The sequence below is a fragment of the Anomalospiza imberbis genome, chromosome 16, assembly GCF_031753505.1.
Source record: "Anomalospiza imberbis isolate Cuckoo-Finch-1a 21T00152 chromosome 16, ASM3175350v1, whole genome shotgun sequence".
Taxonomy (NCBI): Eukaryota; Metazoa; Chordata; class Aves; order Passeriformes; family Viduidae; genus Anomalospiza; species Anomalospiza imberbis.
The window spans coordinates 9059056-9080490 of NC_089696.1; the positions used below are offsets into that span (position 1 = coordinate 9059056).

Here is a 21435-nt window from a genome sequence, read left to right on the forward strand (position 1 = left end):
GGAACACCTGTCCTTCAGTCCTCTGCCAGCAGTATAATTCCATTTTTATAACCTGTACACTTCATCAGTACTTCTCATGCCACAGCTGTTAATGAAAGAATCGAGACAGGCAGACCCCAGGCTCCTTCCTTAAGGAGCAACTCAGATAAGCTCCATCAAGCCTGACAGTGCCCCTTTCCCCTCATTTGTCTCTTTGAAGCTGTATTTTAAAACCTGTTCCCAAGCCTTTTACAGCAGGGAAATCTGACAAGCACTGCCTGCATGGTCCTCTCGGTGTGCTTAACCCTTCAGTGTTTGAGCTCTAAGACATTTTCTGGTCTCTTGATCTCTTCTGATCTCTTGAAAATTTCTGGTCAGGTTCTTCTCTATTCTCTGCTTTGTTTTAGTATTTTTTGTCGTTTTACTTCTCCAGAGAAATAAGGAGCTTGATCCCAGATAGTTTTGCATTTGCCAGGGGTATGAAATTTGCAGTGTTAGTCATGTTAATTTGAAAAAATATTTGGCTTCTTCCATGTGCAGTCTCCTGAGGGTCAGAATCCACTTTCTATCTCTTATTTGTAGTGTATTATAAGTATCTATAAATCAGAAATATATAATAAGAATCCATAAATCAAACAATAGCTCCAAACACGGTAGTAAGTTATGCACCATAATTTATTATAATACAAACAAGTTTGTCAAACACAATATATTGTCTACTTATGAAAATATCAATATTCACAATTTAAATAGGTGATAGGTCCCATAATTTTATATACCAGCAACTCATCTAAAAAGTATTTTGTTCCTAGCTGTGGTCTTCAAGAACGTATAACTATTAGTAATTGTAAAACTGTCCATTCACAGCTTATTTTTTCTAATTGTAGATATCTGAAATATAAATTAGAGTACAAAAGACCATCTCCACAACAAAGATGGTTTTGTCTCCAGGATACTTTTTCCCTAAATAATGACACTATGTGTGCTTGGTTAAGTTTTTACTATTGGAAAATTAGGATGTACAAATAATACAGCAAGACAATGGCTAGTTAGCAACAGTCATTGCAAGATGCTTCACACAACCAAAAATAAGGCAAGTATTATCAACAGCAGCTCCCATATGGCAGACTAAAAAGTCAAGGCTTTATTATCCAAACTGGACTCTAAGAAGGTTTTGAATGTTTGCTAACAAGATACAGCTTGATCCAAAGCCCTCCTAAAACGATGGGGATTGGAAAAACCAACCACAAAACCCAGGAGAAACCTTCCCTTTTGACTTCAAAGGGCTTTGGAAGCAAGCTTTTAAAGCCCTAAATTATCTGAAGTGAAATGATCAATCCACTGTACAGGAAAATTGCACCTTGTCATTTCTAAAAGGATATGGATAACGATTGAGAGTTTTTCCAAATAAGTTACAAGAATTAAATGCGTTATTTTTCATAGGGAAAAAAAAAATATGCAGAAAGATTTTTGTTTTTAAATACGGTAATTTACAAAAATACATTATCAGGACAGAAAAAATCAGATGACACTGATAGTTTGCAGGATAAACATTATGTTACAAAAATTAATAAGTCACAGCATGTGAATGGCAGCATATGCCATGCACTTAATTGAATTTTTTAAATAAATAAAAGCCCTAAACATTCACTATTTTCTTTAAGTTTACTATTATATTAAGTAGAATAGTGAACTTCTTGTATAAATAGGTATTTTTTCAGTAGATACATTCTCAAAAATGAACCACTTATCTATATAGATATTGCACTTCAGACTCATTCACATTTAACTCAGACAAGCATTCCTCATAACAAATGTAGAATAAAAATAAGTTATAAATACAGTGTTTTTCCAATATGAAACATACAGTACCTTTTCCATAAGGTAACTTTGGTTTCTACCAACTGACAAAGACCAGGGGGAGGTTTCTGAGAGAAGGGCAGGGAGGATGGCCACAAAACTGATTTTCTGTAAAAACACTATAAAGGGAGCAATAATTTTAACCTTGTCATGGCAAATGCAGCAAGACTGAGCATCCCTTTTACACTTTATTATTGCAAGGGTGAAGCTTTGGGACCACAAGGATGAACAGCCAACAGACTGAGAAGCTCCTCATTTCTCTCTGGGGACATTTAAATGGATACCATCCCTTCGGCGGGTGAGGCTGGAGAGGGTCAGCTTTTGCTCTCAGCCCCCATTTCCCCAGAAGTGCCCCTCTCCTTGCTCTGGCCGGGGGTCCCTGGGGTGCCTCAGCACCTCACAGAGAATTGCTGAGCAGCTCTGGCACGGGGAGGGCCCTGGCAGCGTGTGGTCCTGGGGCCCTGGGCATCCCCTTCCTGCCCTGAGCGAGCCCGGATCTCTCTGGAGAACACCTCTTTGCCTGGGGGCCTGGTGTCCATGGCCTGTGCCTTCTGCTGCCATTCCCTTCTGGGGAAGGTGAGCCTGGGTTTGGGGGGTTGGCTTTTCCAGGATGTGGGTACCAGGCATCATGCAAACACGACCTCTGTGGCACAAGGGAGCCAGGCTCTTGTCCTCAGCAGGACTTGGCATTTCTTAGGGGATTTGCACCAAAGCTGAGCCATCCATGTGTTTTAGAGAGATGTTTTCAGCCCCCTGATCCCACCATAGCGGGACTGGCTGGATCCCTCCTCAGAGGACCTCTCTGTGTTAGTTCCTGGTGCACCACAAGCTCCCTGCTGGCACTGGAGATGGGCGCAGGCACAAACTGAGCGTTAGCACCAAGCTGCCACTGATCCTGAGGATCTGCCCTGTGCACTGACCACGCTGGGCTTGTGTTCACCACACACCTTCACTGCCCTCACACCAGTGAGGCTCTAGTAAGTGCCCAACGAATAAAGAGTTTGTGGCACGTGGCTCCAAAAGACCACATGCCAAGATCTGAAAGGGAAAGAAATTTAAAAAAATGCATTTTCAGCCTTCCTGTAAATCTCTTATTTTCTGTACTTAGCATTTATAGGATGCTGGTCTTTGAGTGTGAAGGAAGAGAAATTAACCTCCTTTAAATAAGTTAAATACTTAGATCAGCTTAAACTAAGGCTTTAATGTTTTTACTGCTGTTGGATATTAAATGGATTTCTTTCACATTTTTTTTTTAACAACTATGGCAAATCTGCAATAGGATGGCATCATCCACCAGGAGAAAATCTTAAATTGAGGTTTTTATATGTTAATCCCTAAAGGCCTGAACACAGGGGACAACTAACTGAGAATCTGTATTGATTAAGAAGGAACTTGAAGGCTCTGATCACTGCTCACAGGAGTAGTTTCGGTGAGAACTCTGCTTTAGGCAGGACTTGGTTTCACCCTTGAAAGTCCTTAGACACCATGACTGAAATAGTTGGGGAAAGATGCTGCTTTTGTTCTTGGCTCTAGAAACATCCCTCCCTCCCTCGAGCTCCCCTGTCTCAGTCACATTCTTAAGTAACAACTTAAAACACACAAATATTGGCAGCTTGCAGGATTGCTTTCCATGCCAAGGCTGCAACAGGTACTGTATCGGTCCTCGAGCTTTGTTCAAATGAGCCAAAACCAGGCTTGTCACCATTTGTGTCTCACAGGCTGCCTCCTGCAAGGAGGTCTTGACAGCACAACTGTGTGTGGTGGCATTTCATGCCAGAATCAACACATAATTTTTGTCAAGTGCACACTCCAGAAATGGCACCTTCCACAGTACACAAAAGCATCTTTTTTCTTTCTTGATAGCAAATTGATGGTCAAGTAAGGTTTTGTTGTGTTTTAAAAGGTTGTAATTAAACACTGCTGTGGCTTTGCCCTTCTGATGACTTTGGATTGCACTGGTGTTGAGATGCAAAACGTTTGAGTGTGACTGAACATTAAGACTTGAACTCTGAAGCATATTCAAAATGCTATATAAGAGATGGAGCTGTTTGCCTTCTCACTTTTGCTCCTAAAATCAAGTGCTCCTGTTTCCTCCCGACAGTCTGATCTACCCCTGGCCACCCAAGGAAATGAAATCAAATGACTTCTCTTCAAAACAGCCATTTCAGAAAATTACATCCTGAAGATGTAACCACTTGAAAGGAACTTGCACCCGGAAACTCCAACTATTGGCCTTTTCATGGTGATATTTTTATAGGCTTCCCATTCTTATCATACTGGTAAACAAGCATTTTGATGCAGTGAGAGTTGGCTGGGGAAATCCAAGGGCTGCTTGTTATGGAAAAGTTATGGTTTGTATAGAATTGCACAGGTTGCTTCTGACACTTAAAGAAGGCTTTCAAGGTGGCAGCTGCCATTGTGCGAAATCTTTTGCTAATAAAACAGTAGAGGAAGAAATTAATTGCAGTGTTCAGCAGTGCCAGCATATTGGCGATGTCCGACACAATATGGACCAGCCAGCTGTTGTTTATAGGGGACACGTAGAGGTGATACAATATCATGATTATTCTTGGCGCCCACAGTATGGCGAAAATAGAAGTTATAGTAAACAAAATGGCTGTCGTTTTCCCTGTGGAGTACCCTCGCAGGCGGAAATTGCTCTTTCGCCGCAGCTTGTACACAATGATGGAGTTCAGGATGAAGAAGATGGAGCAGGGCACTAAGTACACAGTGAAGCAGTGCACCCAGATGAGGACGTGGTGCATGGATGTGCTGATGTAGTCTTCAATCCAAATGTTGGGCCACCAGTAGTAGGGGATGCTGGTCAAAAAGCAGGTGGTGTAGACGCTGACGATGACTTTGCGAGTACGAGCAGGGTAGGAGACCGTGTGGTACTTGAGGGGGTGGCACACAGCGATGTACCGGTCAATGGTCAACGGAACCGTAATCCAAATCGACGTGTGGATGGAAGAAAATTCCAAAACCTCAATTATTTTGTCCAGTACCTGAGGCATCTGTTTGTTTAAGATGAAGTCTTCCATGAGGAAGTCAACAAAGACGATGAAGAAGAGAACCAGGATGTCAGCAGCAGCTAGAGCTAGAAGGTAATTATAGGAGGACTTCTGCCTGCGAGCTACAAGCTGGGAGAGGATGATGACTGTCAAGATGTTTGCTGTGGAGAAAGAAACACAGAGTTAAGCTATTAAGATGTAACATCAGCTATTCTGAGCACTTCCTTGAAGTTCTTCAAGCACTTGGCAACATGACCACCTTAATAAAGTTCAAGAAACCAAAAGGAAAACACCCCAGTCGGGTCTCTCAGAGAAGCTGTTGCAATGACAGGAGCATGTGGTCCTGCTTTCAGCTGTGAATCCACCCCCTGAGCAGGGGGTTCTGGGACTCCTGTCTGAGCACACAAAGGGAGTGGTAGCAGGAGAAAAAAAGGTCACTCACGCATTTATTCTTATTTCCCACCTTGTTTTTTTCACTTTTTCATATAACAAGGCATGAATGAGAAGGGTAGTTTATATTAATATAGAATATAAACATCCCTTGTAGTACTTGAGGGATTTGCTGGAGCACTAAGGTGTAGCCAAATTTTAACTACTTCCTCTTATTTACTAGAACTTACTGAGTAGTCTTGAATAGGAAAAAAAATTAATTCCTATTATTCCTACTATCAGTTTGGCTAGAATGAGACAGACAAGATTGTTCCCATCAGAGGTTGGTATCACTTGGCTAGAATACTTAAAGAAGTGCTTAAAAATCAGAGATCTGCTTTACTGTACAAGTGACTGCCAAATGTTTGTAGTTGATACTTTCCCAAGTTCTGTAAATCACCTCTTCTGTGCATTCAGTGCTTCAAACATTTCTGCCAGCTTTGATGGATTTCCCAAAACAAATCAACAATAATTGTAAAGATGCCTTTAAACCAGAGAATAAGGAAGTTGGTAACATAAAGGTAATGATGGCCTAGGACACGTCCTACAACTGAAAATGCTTGTTTTTTTAAAAACTGTTTTACTTGGCACTGAAAAAACTTCCTCCTTCATGAATGCCTTCAAAGCCTGCTGTCTGGGAGCAGATTTCTGCCACCAGGGAAATGAACTGCAGCAGAGTGAATGATCTTGACTAACAGCCCTCACCTATTTTTGCATTAACTGAATGTATTAATTTTGTATCTTGGAAAAAAAACTGAGACCAAACATGACAATCAACTGACTCTCTTCCTATATTAAAAAAATAAAAAAGAAGCACGATCTTTCCAATGGTACACTCTCAAATTGCCTTCAGGGGAATTTTCCCAATTCTGTCCTCCATTAACGTGAATGCAACTGCATTGATTTCAGCTCAGCGCAGACGTGGGAGACAAGAGGTGATACAGGCAGAACTGCTGTGTCATTTTTCACTTACTTGCTTAGAAATGCCTCTGCTGTGCCTGCCGATGAGCCCTGGAGATGCAGTGAGTGATGTACTGTCAAGGAAATCCTCGAGCTGGAGTGTTTATCATGGCTCTGCAGCCACTGCTGGTTTTGGCCAGCCAGGCTGACTGGCTCAGCTTCACAGATATTGGATGTGACCCACGGGGTGTATCTTCTCTTTAAACCTCTGGACCTGACTCATTCCAGTCCCAGCAGCTGGAGCCAGTGAGCAGCAAGGGGGATGTCTGAAGGCGCTGGTCCCTGCTGGTAACTCTGGCCTGACGGCCAGAGCAGCTCCTGCAGGGATGCTGAAGCCGTGCTGTGTGCAGGTACAGCAGCCCTGCTCCTCACACTTTCTATCTATTGCAGGGGTCCTGCTGATGGTTCTAACCCCACTCTGTTTTGCTACAGAAGCAGATTTATAAGCAGTCCCTTGTACCCTTTGCCCCTGCCTCTCTCAGGGATCCCAGCCACAGCAGTGTGCTGAAATGCAAGTTATTTATCTAAGGCCAGTGAGCCTTGCTTGATGAGGCAGATTAGATAATTGATCTGACAAGTACACACAAGATCTACCCAATTTTTTTCTGCAAGGGTTACTGTATCTTGTATTGGAAATGCTTTCCCTGGGATCACATTAGAGCTTTTTTCTTGCTGGATGATATGAAATATCATCATTACAATAACACCATTTACTTTGTGAAAACAGATACATTCTGGGGTGCAGCAGAAAGCTGCCAGTATGCCAATGTCTTAGCACAGGGTCTGTGAGTATTTTTCCTGCTGCAATCTGTTTAGGGAAAGTGTAGATGAGCTATGGATGCCTCAGTCCTTCATCCATTTCCTAGCCAGTGTTAAGTTGGTCCTTGGTGTGTCCTGAAACAGTATCTAAAGCTCAGTAAAAATGGGAAGTGGGTGGGCACACCACTCTGTGTGACCAACTGTGTCCTTGTGCCAGTCTCTCAGTAACTCCTGAGTGTCTCCTCAGTGTTTTGCTCTCCTGTGGGCAAAGATTACCCACTGGGGGTGAAAGATGATAGAAGAGTATTTGTGGCCAAATTTTAATCTTGCTGACACTAATTCTTGCACTAGCACGGTAGTCTGTGATAAGAACTATGGCATAGATGATGATGATGATGATGGAGATACAAAAATATTTGTCTTTGCTGTAATGTAGGTGGAGCTACATAGAGCTGCTGGATAGGTCAGCACCCCTAAATTGTCCTGGATGGTACACTGCCCATTTCTTGCAGTGTATTTTCTAGATACTAAGTGGTTAAGATCATTTGAATTTGAAAGAGATTGATCACTGTGCTGGGAGATGATTAGGGGATGACAGATGGGAATTTATTCCAGCATCACTTGCTGCAGTGCAGTATTCTGAATTTATAAATATCTGTTTGAGAACCAGGACTTGATTGGGGACTAGCTGGCTGAAGCCTTGAGGTGCTGCTGGCAGATTTAGAAGCAACTGTACAAAATGGCAGTCTCAATTCTTTCCCTCCAGACATGAGGACATGAGACATTTGAGACACCTTTGATACCCAAACACCTTTGTTCCAGGTTGCTTCTAAGGCAACCTTCTAACTCAGCCAGGCTTCATCACAGGACACCTACATCCCTCCTCTGACACCTCTTCTGACTTTATCAGCTCCTGAGTACAAACTGCAGCACCAAAATTCATGCCATTGGAGGTCTTTTGTGTCTGAGAGGGATCTTCCTTTAGGAGTAACTTTGGTCCCTGCGTGGATTTGGGTTTACTTCCCATACCAAAGCTGTGCTGCCTTGGCTGCAGAGCTTGGGCAGTCTTCTGTGCCTCAAAGCAGTGCCTGTGCCCTAGGGCACAGTTTTGCCCCCAGCTTCTCATTTTGTGGATTACAATCATCACTCAAACAGTGTCTAACACAGCTTTTGCAGGGGATTTGAAGAGCTCCTTTCAATCACTATTTTCAATGCATGTGAGCTTGATCAGGAGTGATTATATCTGTCTAAAGAAAAAAAAGGCAAAGTTCTGGCCTTTATTTGTGGGTTTTGTTTTTTTTAATTGAGAGCACTTTGCACGTACACAGCAGCCTGTGCAGTCAAGTGGCCTTTACAACACCAGCAGTAGCTCCCTGCACTGGGAACAAGGCTGGTGCTGTAGTTCAGCAGTTCAGCTTTACAAACTACCTACATGAAGCAGCCACGAGTGTTGATCACTGAGCGTGATAAACATTAGGTCATGGAATATAATGGATACCTTTTACCCAACACAGTTGTTGCTAGGATTGCCACAAATTATTGTGTAACGTGTGAAACTTCTCTGCAGGCTTAGCAGTAGTCACCTGACTGGCACAGAGAGACAGCTTACAAATGGGACATTTTAAGTTGCTTCAGAAAAAATGTTAGTAACACCTCATTTTCAGATTTAAGAACTCCAAGAATGTAAGTACAATATGCTAAAAATAAGCTGTGAGAAAAAGGGTTATTCTGACTTGATGGGAATTGATGATTTCCTCTAAGCTAGGAGGCAATATTCAAATGTAAACAGGTACTGTGTCTAGCAGGCAGATCTGACCACGGTTCCTAACACAGCTGCTCACCAATAGCTGCCAGACTGGAGATGAGGATGGCATTCAGCACTTACTTTGTGTGGGAGCTCTCTGGAGAAGCTGATGATAATGGGTGATTTCTGACAAAGGTGCTATATAACAGAGGTTATTAATAAAAAACAACCAAGAATACTTTGGCAATGTAAATACATTATAATTACTTATGTTGGCTATAGCTGGTTACGTGATCTTTTTAAATGATCTGTGGATGCTGTTTGCCCTTAAAGACGATAGGGTAGATCCTCATTTCCCTCTTAAAACCAATGTAGATCAAACTCAGTACTAGAGCAGATGGGCACAGACTGAACAGTGGTTCAGTTTGTTCCTCTCTTTTAGTATCATCTCCTGAGTTCCTTCCTTAAACTGTTGAGAAGCATAAATGGATACTTTATAGAATATAATTAGTGCAATAAAAGTTTTGTCTTCCCAGGGAGTTCCTGTGAGGATTGATTTTTGAAAATAAATGGATTTATTTGTTGTTCAGCTGTCTGAGTGCTGTCAAACAGCACACAGCAAGGCACCCCATGAGGGAAGAGCTGTCAGCTTCTGCTAGTGCCTGCCTCATCTCCCAGGGAATGGAGAGGGGATATATGCCAAAAAAAAAGAAAAAAAAAAAAAAAAAAGAAAAAAAAAAGAGCATCACAAAACTACGGCAGGCACGGATGCAGGATTGCTACTGGAGATTTCACATCTTGTACGAAGGCCCTCGTGTGGCTTGTGCTTAGAAAATCCCATGTGCAGGGACAGACCATGCCAGTTCGGAGGGTGGAAGAGAACCTGGAGGTAGAGGATGCCCAAGCTCCTGTCCAGGACAGCCCAAACTCCCTCCTGTGTGCAGAAGCCTGGGTTAGCTACTGCCAGGAAAACACAGCACGGCCTTGTGCTTACAAGTCACAAGTGAATGAGACAGTCAGTGCCAGAGGCCAGATTCTGACAATGAAATCTGGCCTCTGGGGCCGTTTTTCTCACTGACAGCATTTATTAGCTGAGATGGCCCTGGGGAAGGATGCAGTGAATGAGGCACTCTGCTCTGCAGCTGGCATTAGCCATCAGTGGGGCACAGAGGCCAGAGAAGGATTTCAATCCAGCACAAGCACTTCCTCACTGTTGGAGGGCACAGACACAGCAATGGCACGGAGCTGCCAGTGGCTGATACTCCCTTTGAGCCTTGCCAGCCACCGAGGCTGGAGTGCAGCAGCTTGTCTGGCAGAAAGGTGTCATTACACTGTGCTGCTTTTGGCTCTCCTAGACCACTGGAGTTTTTCTGGAGCTGTCTGTATAAAATAGGGCTATTTCTGCTGTATGAGAATAGCCCAGAAGGAACATTAGGCTGGCATGTGGGGAGGTCTGATTTGGGCTCACTGAGGCCACACGTGTGTGAATGTGACAGGGATCTGGTTCTCCTCTTGCCATCTTCACCCTCCTTATCCACCTTTCCTGAGATGGCCCTACAGAGCAGAAAGTCTCTAATGAATCCCAGACATTCCTCCTGCTACTCCAAAGCCTCATTTAGAGGTAGCTACACAAGGATCAAAATGTCTAAAATGCATATCTCAAAGTTTAGCCTTGCATCTTGCTACTAGAGCAGTACAGCTTTCTAATGGAAACTGGTCCTGGAACAGAAAAAGTGATCTGCAAAATGATGCAGAAACCATAAAAGGAATTTGGTTATTCATGCAACGTATCTGGACAGACAGGGATTTTCAAGGCCATGTGGGTGTCTCATTTGGCACGTGTCTGTGGCTTCTAAATGTGGGCAGTGTAAGGGGTCTCAAGCTGAGTAACTCGAGCTCCAGGGTGACAAAACCATTCTACCCTTTTGATACCAAATGCCAAAGTACTGAGGCAGGTGCCAAAGGTGTTTCATGGGATGACTGGGATGGAGAGAGGATGTGATTTCATAAGGGCATTGCCATGAATTCTTTACTGAACATGAATAATTAAGAGGATTTTACCTTTGATTGTGGTTTTGCTAAAATAAACCAGTCTTTATGTCTTCCTAAAGCATTAGGTAATGCAATAGGAGCTCATGCTTGCAAACCCCATGGCCAAGCTTTCTCAGAGACTACGCCAATTTTACACAGTGTGCAGGAAATTACAGGCTTTGTAAAACCACTGCAGTTTGGCTTTATTCCCCCACGGAGAATATACTGCATCCCCACTAGATATATCACTCTTTGGTGTAGTAGTCAGGACACTGAAGAAAACACAATTGGAGTGAACAAATATGTGAGAAATATCTTAGTCTGATGTAACTGACTGACAGGTCATTTGTCTTGAGACCCAAAGCAACCTCTAGAGCCTGTCCATGCAGGCAATACTCCATATGATGGAAAAGATGGAGAGGATTAATGACTGTACATTGCAGGGACTCTGTTCCAGGTGGTAGAAGGGAAGATTTCAGCATTACAACAGGCAAGCTTCTCTTTTCTTCCATGGATAAAGGGATAAAATTCTTTTCGGTCATCTTCTGTACTGCCAATTCTGGTCCTGCTTGGCTGTCTGCACTTCACTCTCTCTGCATAACCACACTGGGGTCCTGAAGGGCAATCTAATACCACCTTCTCCCATGAAATCACCCCAAGAACAGCACCAAGGGCATTCCAGACATTGGGTTTTAGTATATATAAGAACATATCTGTATTCTGCAAAATGAAAACTGATTTGTGTGTAAGGCCACCTGTGATCAAGGAGTGCATTTTGGCTTTGTTTCCTTTTCTGGTGTCTCAAAGCTAACAAGAAAAGAGATTATAGGCTCAAAAAGACCACCTGAAACAGCAGGTGGAAACTTTTGTGGACAGGGATTGCTTTGTCTTTGGCGTGTGAAAGCAGAGCACACACCCCACCAGGACATCTCCGTGTTGTTTGTTTGCCTACACCAAATTGTGACGTGTGTGGTTAAAGGCCTTCTGCTGGCTTGTTTCTGCTGATTCACCTCCATTTCACAGAAGGGAGCAGAAAGAGGATGAGGAGGAGAGAACTAAGTAAGGGGATGGATGAAGAACAGCAGGATATTAGACTGCCTAGTGCTTCTGAATGTTTTGACTTAACAACTGGGGGCTCTGCATTACCCACCTACCGTGAAAACTGGCTGTGCTCTCTCTTTTGTGTCGTTGTCATTTCAAGGAAAAATGTACTTTGGAGTTTTTCCTTTCCAATCCATTTTAGCAGCCTGCCATGCAAGGTTGTGCACTTCATAGTCTGCTGAGCCTCCCAAATATGGCACCTCATTATCATTACAGCCCCGACAGTGTTGCTTCCTACTGACGTGGCAGAAGAAATCCAAAGTTAGCAATTGCACTCTGTCTAGTGACATCCAGAAATGTACAATCAACTTCTCCACAATCCATGCATTAGCATGGATTCAGCCACATGCTGCCTTTCAGGCTGCAAGATTTTAGCGTCTCCGTATGTACTGACCAAACAAAATCACTCCCATCTGCACACCTCTGCTGTCATCAGTTCTGTGCAGGAACAGAATGAATCTATTATTTTTCATAATGGTTCTTCTCTCCTAAAGAACAAGCATTCATTTTACAATAGGAAATGACTCAAGCATGTTAGCAGCAGTTTTGTTCCCCTCTGTCCAGTACTGCTACTGTAAATGAGCTGTAGTGCTCTTTAGTTGCTCCAATAGCCAAGCTAAAGTTCTGGCAACCTATTTGTCCCCTTTTCAGTAGGATGCAATGTACTGGCCTTGTGTCCAATTCAGATTTTAAGTCAGAGAATATATGGCCTTTGAGTAATAAGGGTGGTTGAATTAGGTCTCAGGAGGGTTTGGTTCTTATTCACTAATGAGCGGCAGCAGAAGAGTGCTGTTTTTTCAAGGTCATAACTCTACATTGTAACAACTCTCCCACTCATATTTTTGGATCTTCCTTTAGCACTTCCATTTTTCAGGTATGCTGCTATGAGAAAGGCTATTTATCCAGGTGTTGGAAATGGTCTCTTTAATCAGAAGCCTGTACTGTGATTGCAGAAGAATATACTAGGCAGTAGATGGCAAGAATCCAAAACGAGTCAGACACTTCTACAGTGCTGTGTGCTCTGTGTACACCTACCTCTGCCTGCTTTGGTATTTACTGCTACTACACGCCACGTGAGTCACCAACAAACATTGCTACCTGTCCCCCTTACTGCTCGTGGTACCAACTGGGTCACGGCTGTGGGCACAAGGACAGCAATGCTCTCCAGCTCTTGTTCCCCCACACAGCCGACGAGTGGAGGGAACACAGCCGGGCTGCTGCATGGTGGTGGTCTCTTGATCAGGGGTGCTCAACCCACCAACAGTACCTGCCTTGCCAAGATGATGACCCAGTCATGCATATCTCCCAGACATCCTCCTAATTCCAAATTTTATGTAGAGAGAAGGCTCCAGAAGGATCAGGTCTCTATCTTTTCAGCTTGCCTATGACTATACTGCAGTTTGCACAGGCACAGTGCACCCGTGTGTCAATCCAAGACCCTAGGAAGCATCTGCCTTGCTGTGCAAGGACAGCCAGTCTGTAATCTGTTAGGGCAAGGTCCATAACGTGTATCTGTCTCTTCACAGAGTGTTAAACCAGTTAGGCACCCCTGCTGAGCTGACATGTTCCTCCAGGTGAGGACTGCAGCTTCTCTCCCTCCACATGGAGCCCTGTGAACGCACTCTGTGCTTGGCTGGGCTTTGAATGACCCAGGTTGTCCCCATCTCCACGTCACCTTGTTCAGCAGCAAGTCTGACATGAACACTACCTGTTTACACCTTCTAGCTGGGAGCATCCAAGCATGTCCAGGCCGTTTTCCTAAGCTTGTGAAGTCCTGAATCTACAATTAGATCAGTGTGACTGGTTTAATGCAAAAGCCTAAAGCACAAATAAAAGAAACAGTTGTGGACCAGGCTCCTGAAGTTTGGAGCGGCACTTCCCTGGGGTATTGCTGTGAGTCTGTTGCCTCCTGGAGATGCTGTAAAGGTGTTGTGCTTTGTGTCACTGAGATGCAATGATCCCCGGAGCCAAGGCACATTCCACGTAGGCATCTGGGGGAGCAAAATGGAACCAGCAATCCCACTGGGACTGGCTAAGAAAGCCAGATTTCACTCTGTCTCTCACACTGTCAGGATGAGATGAGCCCTGGGAATGTGGATCGGGCCAGACCCTGATCTAGGAAATGCTGATGCTCTGTCCTTTCAGCAGCAATACATTCTTATTCCTGATGGAAAAGTGACTGCATACAAGGCAACTCCATTGCTGCTGCTCCTCCTAATGAAGCAGGAATCAAGGTCAAAGCCAGGTGTCTGCAGCAAGCAGTGCTGCTTCTGTGCCTGACCTTCTTGGTTGTGTTCAGTGGCCCCACCACAGAAGGAGCTCTTTGGTGCAGCTGCTTTGTGCAGCTCTCACTGACAAAGGGACCGACTGAGAGTGATACCTGTTGATCTTTGCTTTCTCACTTTTACCAGCCCCCTCTTGGACTGAATCAGAGCAATTTATTCCCTCCTCCATATCCAACACCATCCCTTCCCTAGCACTTTCTCACACTAAAGCAAGAAATACTTCTATTAAGACTTTTTCCAGCCCCTCTCTTGCCTCCCAGCTCACTGCAGGTGCTTCAGAGGTTCTCTCTGACAGACAAGGGGAGTATAGGGTTAACAGAGCAGGGGCTGCAGAACAGCTCCAAAAATGCTCCATAAAACCTTTCCCTCTAAATGGGAGAGGACCCCAGTTCCAGTGCCTCTGCCTCGTGTTTGCACTGGCATTTTCTCCTTGTTCCCTGCAGCCTTATCCTGAGACCCCCCACTCCTGGTAGCAGGACCGCATACCTGCCGGACACCTTTGCACGCCTGCACTCAAGTTTCAAAAAACTGTCTCTGTCTTACCAGCCTCTGCTTAGAGGGAAAAGAAGCAGCCTCCTGGCCCAGCAGTCTGAAGGCATGCTGACCCCTGGTAGGGCTGCAGGCACCTCAGGTGCAGTAGCAGCCGTGCAGGGTCAGTGTGCAGTGGTGGCTCTGTAGGGTGCAGCCTGGCCCTTGTCTCTGTGTGCTACTGCCAGAGCAGGGCTGAAGGGAGTTCACTTTGCTCTCTCTCCTCTCTGCTCTTTACAGGCTTTCTGGTGCCTGGTTGAACAGAGAGGGAGAATGAGCCACTGCTGAGAACAGGGTCTGCTGAGGTGCCTGGTTTATACACGGGTGGGAGGCAGAGGATGCTTCTACTGTGCACACAGCCAAGCCTGGCAGCGCTTGGCCTCAACGTGGAGTTGTTGAGTTAGTGAAATTTCCTTCAGACAGTACAGCAGGAAAGGTAGAAACAGTTAACTGGCTTCTCTTCTCCTCAGTCTTTCTTCAAGATTTGTAGCAAGGAGTTAACTCTATTTCAGCAAAACACTGCACTAGTGCTGTGTTTGAGGACAGGGTTTCTTTTAAATTCTTGGCATCACACGGAGCTAATTAAGATCCCACATAGTTCAGGACTCTTTTTCTAACAGCCAGTAAAGTGTGCTACCTTTACAAATTTCTAATGTTAAAAACTGAAGAGCAGCTTCAAATTAAAACATGAAAAGCTCTTTTTAACACTGCTGTCACCCTGTACCCCATCCTCAATGAAGCCTGGCTGTGTAAGTCTTCCCCTAAGCACATCCAGCTTGTTCTCATCTCTGTGCAGTCTCATGAATTTCTCATGCACTCAGCACACTGTGCATTTACTCAGCATACTGTACATGTGCAGTGAGTCCAGGTCAGTGCCAATGCTGTCCTCAGACAATGTGCTCTGGACACATCCACACCTGATGTAAGCCCACTGAACTCTGCAGTGCTGCACCACCACATGCTCTGGCTAGTTCTGTAAAGCACTGGCACTAGTGCCACTGCTCTAATCAACTGAGGTCTGATCCCTTGAAAAATGCAGGAGACCACTGCTAATTTGGACCACTGCTAATCATGTCTGATTTTAACCATGTTCTTAGAATGACAGTGTTAGGTCTGTAATTACAATGCAGTATCCTCAGGGAGCTGGTGCAAGTATGTGCAGAACGTTCATTAAATGATTTTTCTTGTCTGTGCATGCAAGACTTTTCCCCATTTCAGAAACCTACAAAGGTAAGCTTAGCCACAGAGTGCTTCATGACTACTTCTTCACCTGATAATCCTGAGAGGGTCTTGCTCAGTTCCTAGGGGACTGGTGAATCAGAGCCTGTCATTACTATGGACATCTAAGCAGCCCCATAGGAATTAATAAAGAGGAAACTACCTCCTGTCCCTGCTGGCTGGGTCTGTTCAGGTCAGGGCTGAGACTCATCAATGCTTGGGAGCACCGATACTTGCATGTGCCCTGCATCCTCTGTAGGTAAATACAGGACTTAACTTTCCAGTTCTCTGAACTATTAGCCAATTGGCAAATTTTAATTAAAAGCCAGAAATGGGAAAAAAAAAATCCCAAACCAAAACAACACAAAGCACATAAATTCATATGGAGAGTGGTAATTGCATGCATGCTGCTCAGAGGCAGGCTTCTCTTCATGTCTGATTAAAAATTTTCCTATGAAATAATTGCTTGAAGAAGGAATTGAGGTGAACAAGCATTTAGAAACTGTAGAGTATTACCTATCATTGCTGATGGCCATTCCACATAGCACTTAAAATGTGTAGCTCTACACAGACACAACCAAACTCTCCTTTATCACCCTTAAAATACCAATTCACCTTGGTGCATCTGAACTTTTCCCCAACTTATTCTACCTGTCCTTGGGATCACTCTAAGTCACTTTCAGGCTGGAGCTGTTAAGCCAGTGAGCAAGACATGCTGTTTGTCCACCCAAGCTGTGCTGGGATGGCAGCTCTGCCCACTGTGACTACAGCAGCTCCCTTCGGTCCTGCGTGTCGAGGCATCTCACTGGCAGCCAAGGCAGCCCCCTCCAGAAGGAAGCACCTGCTCAGTCCCTGTCTGGGCTCAGACAGTACTGCCGATGTGATGCTCGTGTGGCATCTGCACATTTGGGGCTGTGTGCTGGCACTGCTGCCTCACAGGTGCTCACATCCAAGCTTGGGACATCCTTTCCTTCCTTATTTATGCTGTCTCTAGCTTTTCTCGTTCCAAGCATCTCTATAACGTCTTTGTCCCCTTTTTAAGCAGGAAATTCTGATCAGGATTATACACTCTGGAGACTTCTGCCTGTCAGCTGGGACTTTCTTCCGAGCCCTGTACCTGCATTCAGGGGTCTCAGTGTCAGCATTGCCACTGCCTTTGCATCACACTGACCTCAAGACTGGACTTTGTACCTCCTGTCCTGTTCCACCAGCCACAGGGATAGGCTGTCTGGTAAGCTCCTGACAGCGTGCTCCTTCCCCAGTCAAGTTCCGTGGTGGTGGCGCGTCGTTTCCTAAAGCCAGCCCTGCCCCACGGAGCCGGGTGGGGATTTGCAGCAGAAAAACTCGGCAGCTACAGTCGTGCTCGCTGCCGGCCGGGCAGGCGCTCGGTGGGGACCCGGCCGTCTGGGTACCGCTCTGGTACTCGCATGGCCAAAAGACAATGGCACAAACTTCACGACAGGCTGACTCTGTATGCCAAGTTCAAAGTCAGGATGCCCGAAGCCGGGGGGAGGGCGAGGGCAGGCAGGGACAAACCCCGGCGAGGGAGGCAGCGCCGGGACGGCAGCCGGGCAGGGAGATGCTGCTGTCCGGGAGATGCTGGGGTCAGGGAGATGCTGCTGTCCGGGAGATGCTGGGGTCAGGGAGATGCTGCTGTCCGGGAGATGCTGCTGTCCGAACCGCCCGCGCTCATCCCGCCGGGCACGCGGAGCCCGGGGCATCCCGAGGACACCGCGGGCGCTCCCGTCGCCGCGCCCCGCCCCGCACAGCGGGCAGGAACGCTCCGGCGGGCGCTGCCGGGGCCCCGCAGCCTCGCCCGTCCCGCGGCACTCACCCGGCAGCCCGAGGCAGAGCAGCAGGCTGTAGTAGACGACAGGTGCGTATCCCAAGCCGCAGCCATAGCGGTGGTGCGCCAGGAGCGAGCCGTTGTGGAGGTGGATGTGGTTGTGCTCCATGGACCCGCCGTCCCCGCTGCCGGCGCTCGCTCCGCCGCACGGGCCGCCCCTCGCACGCTCAGCGGCGGCGGCGAGCGCGGCGCGGCCCCGCGGCGGGCGGCGGCACATGGCGCGGCCCCCGGGCAGCCGGCGGGGCCGGGCCGGGCCGGGCCGGGCGGGGCGGGGCGGGGCGGGACCGGCCCTCGCCCCGGGCCGCCCCCGCCAGCCCGGCTGCGAGCGGAGACCTCCGCCGGGAGCCGCCGCCTTCCCGGTGCGCAGCGGGCTCGCCCCACAGCGAGCAGCAGGAAAGGGGGGTTTTCCTCCAAGTTGGTGCACGAGTCAATAGGAGAAGGACAGAGGCGAGGGCTGTCAGCGGCGTGCCTGGCTGCAGCCCTGGGCTGTGCTTCAGACCGCCTGGGGAGGCAGGGGCTCATCCAGCAATGGGCGTTTGTATCTGCGGCATCAAAACGCAGAGCCGGGTTGATATTGTACTGTCCCCCTCTTCTCCCCGCACTGCCGCGGGGCGAAGGACGGGGCGGCCAGCGGGGACACAGCTGTGGTCCAGCGGGGACACAGCTGTGGTCCAGCGGGGACACAGCCGAGCTCCAGCGGGGACACAGCCGATCTCCGGCAGGGACACTGCCGTGGTCCAGCGGGGACACAGCCGATCTCCAGCGGGGACACTGCCGTGCTCCAGCGGGTACACTGCCGTGCTCCAGCGGGGACACTGCCGTGGTCCAGCGGGGACACAGCTGTGGTCCAGCGGGGACACTGCCGTTCTCCAGCGGGGACACAGCTGTGGTCCAGCGGGGACACAGCCGAGCTCCGGCAGGGACACAGCCGAGCTTCGGCAGGGACACTGCCGTGCTCCAGCGGGGACACTGCCGTGCTCCAGCGGGGACACTGCCGTGCTCCAGCAGTGACACACAGCATGCTCCAGCAGGGACGCCCCCGTGGACGGCTCCCGCAGGACAATGCTGAAAGGAAATCAGCATTTCTAAAACCTTCTTCACCCATTCCTTAAGGCTTGTGTACGTCAGTACATATATAACTAATAAAGGATTAGAGTTAGGCTTGTTACGTTTGTGTGATTGAGCCCTGTCCTTTGTGCTACTGAGGTCATGGTTTAGTGATAACACAGATGTTTCATTGCAGTACATACCTACTGAGCAGAAAACAAGATGTCTTTTCACCCAAAGTGTGTAGGGTTGAGCCCCACAGACCAGCACTGTGTGCTGGAAGAACCCCCTGGGTTTCTGAAGCTGCCAGAAAAAGCCAAGAGGGATGTACGAGTGCTGTGTGTGTGAGGCTGGTCAGGGAGGTGTGTCTGATGGGATACACACAAGATACAGTAGGTGGCTCACAGAAGTAAATAAAGATGTGATCCTTTCTCTCTGAAAACATCTGACTGCTTAGGGTGGATAATGATGGACCATCAGGTGACTAAGTAAGGGCTTCTGCACCTTTGAATTTTTCCATGGTCTTGTTTGAAAAGGAGTTTAGCTTCTGTTTGGAAACACAACCAGGAGGAAGTAAGGCTCTGGTTTTGTGAAGACTTAAGTACTTTGCTCAGAAAGTCAGCAAGATTATTCACATGCTTAAATGCTTAATAGGTATTTTTGAACAGTGCTGAAACTGCTGTCCACCTTCCCAGGTTAAACATGCTGAAAAAAATATGGTTTTTCTCTGCTTTTTCAGTGGATGCCTTCATGAAGGTAGGTTAGAGCCTGTTGGTACAGCTTTTATGTGGATGTATTCCTTTTGAAAAGAGTATTTTCTAAAGCATTCATTCAAATAACCAGCAGAAGTGTATAAAGCAGTGTATGTGGGGGTGATTATATAGTAAAAAGTCCTGTGAATTCAGCTTTGTCTGGTTTTTCCCCCAGCTGTAGAACCTTTTTTTCTTTTCTTCTAAGTTCTTCTCATGTTTCTGCAACAGACCTGAGGAGGAAAGAGATCTTTTATTGCCTCCTGAAAAAGAAGTGATTTTTCCTGGAGCTTTTTCTTGGGGGGAGTATCAGCAGGGCTGGAAGCGTGACTCACTGTTTTGAAGCTAAGTGAAGCTCATCAGCAAAACAAAACACAAAAGAAGGGGATGGCAGTGGAGTAAGTGATGGTTAAAAAGTGCCACATCCAGTTTGCAGCACTATGAGTTTCTCAACTTTCCAGTTAACAACAGTGAAATGCCACAAGAAGCTGGAGGCAAAGGAGGAACCTCTGCCATCTATTTTCTGTTGTGCTGCTGCCACTTTTAAGTCTGGCCTAGTTTTGAACATCCTGAGCAATAGGGCTTCCCTGGAGAGGGCTATTTCTATAATAGAAGCATATGTTTCCTCAGAGCTAGGATTGTCTCCAGGGCACAGTTCAGGTAGCTGCTCATGTGCTGAGGAGAGCTGATTGTAGTAAGAATCTTCTCCTCTCTTCCCATCTGGAGCTCTCAGTAGAGCCTCACAGGAGGCTCTGACGCACATGACATGTTTCTATGTTGTAAGAGGAGGAAAACCGGGAAATTTGGTCATATTCACGAATGGTTCCCTCTCTCCTGCCCTGCAAATGGAGAGGCCACAGAAAGTAAATCTGCTCCTCATACCTCAGTTGGCTTAATTGAAGCTTCTTGAAGAACTTTTCTGCCTTGCTGCGCCAAGAGCTTCTAAGGCAGGATGAACTGGGTTTCCACATCTGATTTGCTTTTGCTTCACCAAAGTAAAATTAGTGAAATACTTTGTAATATATCAGAATTAAGGGCCCAAAGTAAAGGTGAAGAGTGCTTTTGTGTTCTGTGTGTAAATAGTATTTGGAGGAGTTTTTGTCCTTCGAACAACTTCAAACCACTTTTGACCTAAATGAAATGAATTTGCTTGTTCTGCTGTCTGAATTGTGCAGTAACAGAACCCCAGACAGAAATGTCAATAAAGCCAATTCAAAACTAACCACAATGCTTCCTTCTACTTATAGGTATTTATTTTTAAGCTTCTCGCTGTTTTCTAAAGGAATGACATTTATGTGTAACATCAGGGCCACAGTGAGGAGGGCACTCTGCTGCTGAATTAACAGATGCCTCTGGAGCCTTGAAGAGAACAGTTCTTGAAGCTCATCTCCTAAACAGCCACATGCTTAGACAGTGAATGATATTTATTCTTTTCCTAAGAGCAGTTTATTCTTATCATGACATGCTACATAACAATAACAGGCGGATGTACTTAGTTTTAAAATTCCAGAGGCACTTGAACTTGGTTAGCTTTCTTGTTTTTTTGTTTTGGGTTTTTTTTTTTTTTTTTTTTTTTTTTTTCCCTGAGGAAATGAGCCTTCCTAAACAGCTAGACAGTGATCCTGGGGGCAGGAGGGTGGAGTGACAAGTTAGTCACACACACCCCCATCCACTCGGGCTGTGGTGACTTCAAGAGACAAATGCCATTTACTGAGGGAGTTGGGAAGAGCCAAATGTTGAGTTGTTGCAGCACACTGGTGTGAGTAACATGCCTGAAAGATAGCAAAGGTGAAACTGGAAGGGCAATGGTGGAGTGTGTAAATGGACTGGGAGAGGCTGTGTGAGGGTAGAGGAGTCTCTCAAAGGAAGAGGTGTCGTTTGGCCCAAA

At 46.3% G+C, this 21435-nt stretch overlaps 2 protein-coding genes across 2 annotated transcripts in view; both read right to left on the bottom strand.

The window, feature by feature from the left end:
- The window catches only part of THUMPD1 (THUMP domain containing 1), a 230899-nt gene that overhangs the window by 62313 nt on the left and 147151 nt on the right, over positions 1-21435 (bottom strand). The window lies entirely within an intron of this gene.
- GPR139 (G protein-coupled receptor 139) lies at positions 3941-17987 on the bottom strand. Its single transcript, XM_068206892.1, has 2 exons — positions 17740-17987; positions 3941-5011 (listed from the first exon to the last, which is right to left on the bottom strand). The coding sequence occupies exons 1-2, from the start codon at positions 17966-17968 to the stop codon at positions 4077-4079; spliced, it is 1164 nt and encodes a 387-aa protein (XP_068062993.1). The 5' UTR covers positions 17969-17987; the 3' UTR covers positions 3941-4076.

Coding starts and splice junctions, on each gene's coding strand:
- GPR139 (XM_068206892.1), bottom strand. CDS start 17,968: ATGTGCCGCCGCCCGCCGCGGGGCCGCGCCGCGCTCGCCGCCGCCGCT. Junction 5,012..17,739: donor GCTCTGCCTCGGGCTGCCGG/GTGAGTGCCGCG, acceptor CTTTCTCCACAG/CAAACATCTTGACAGTCATC.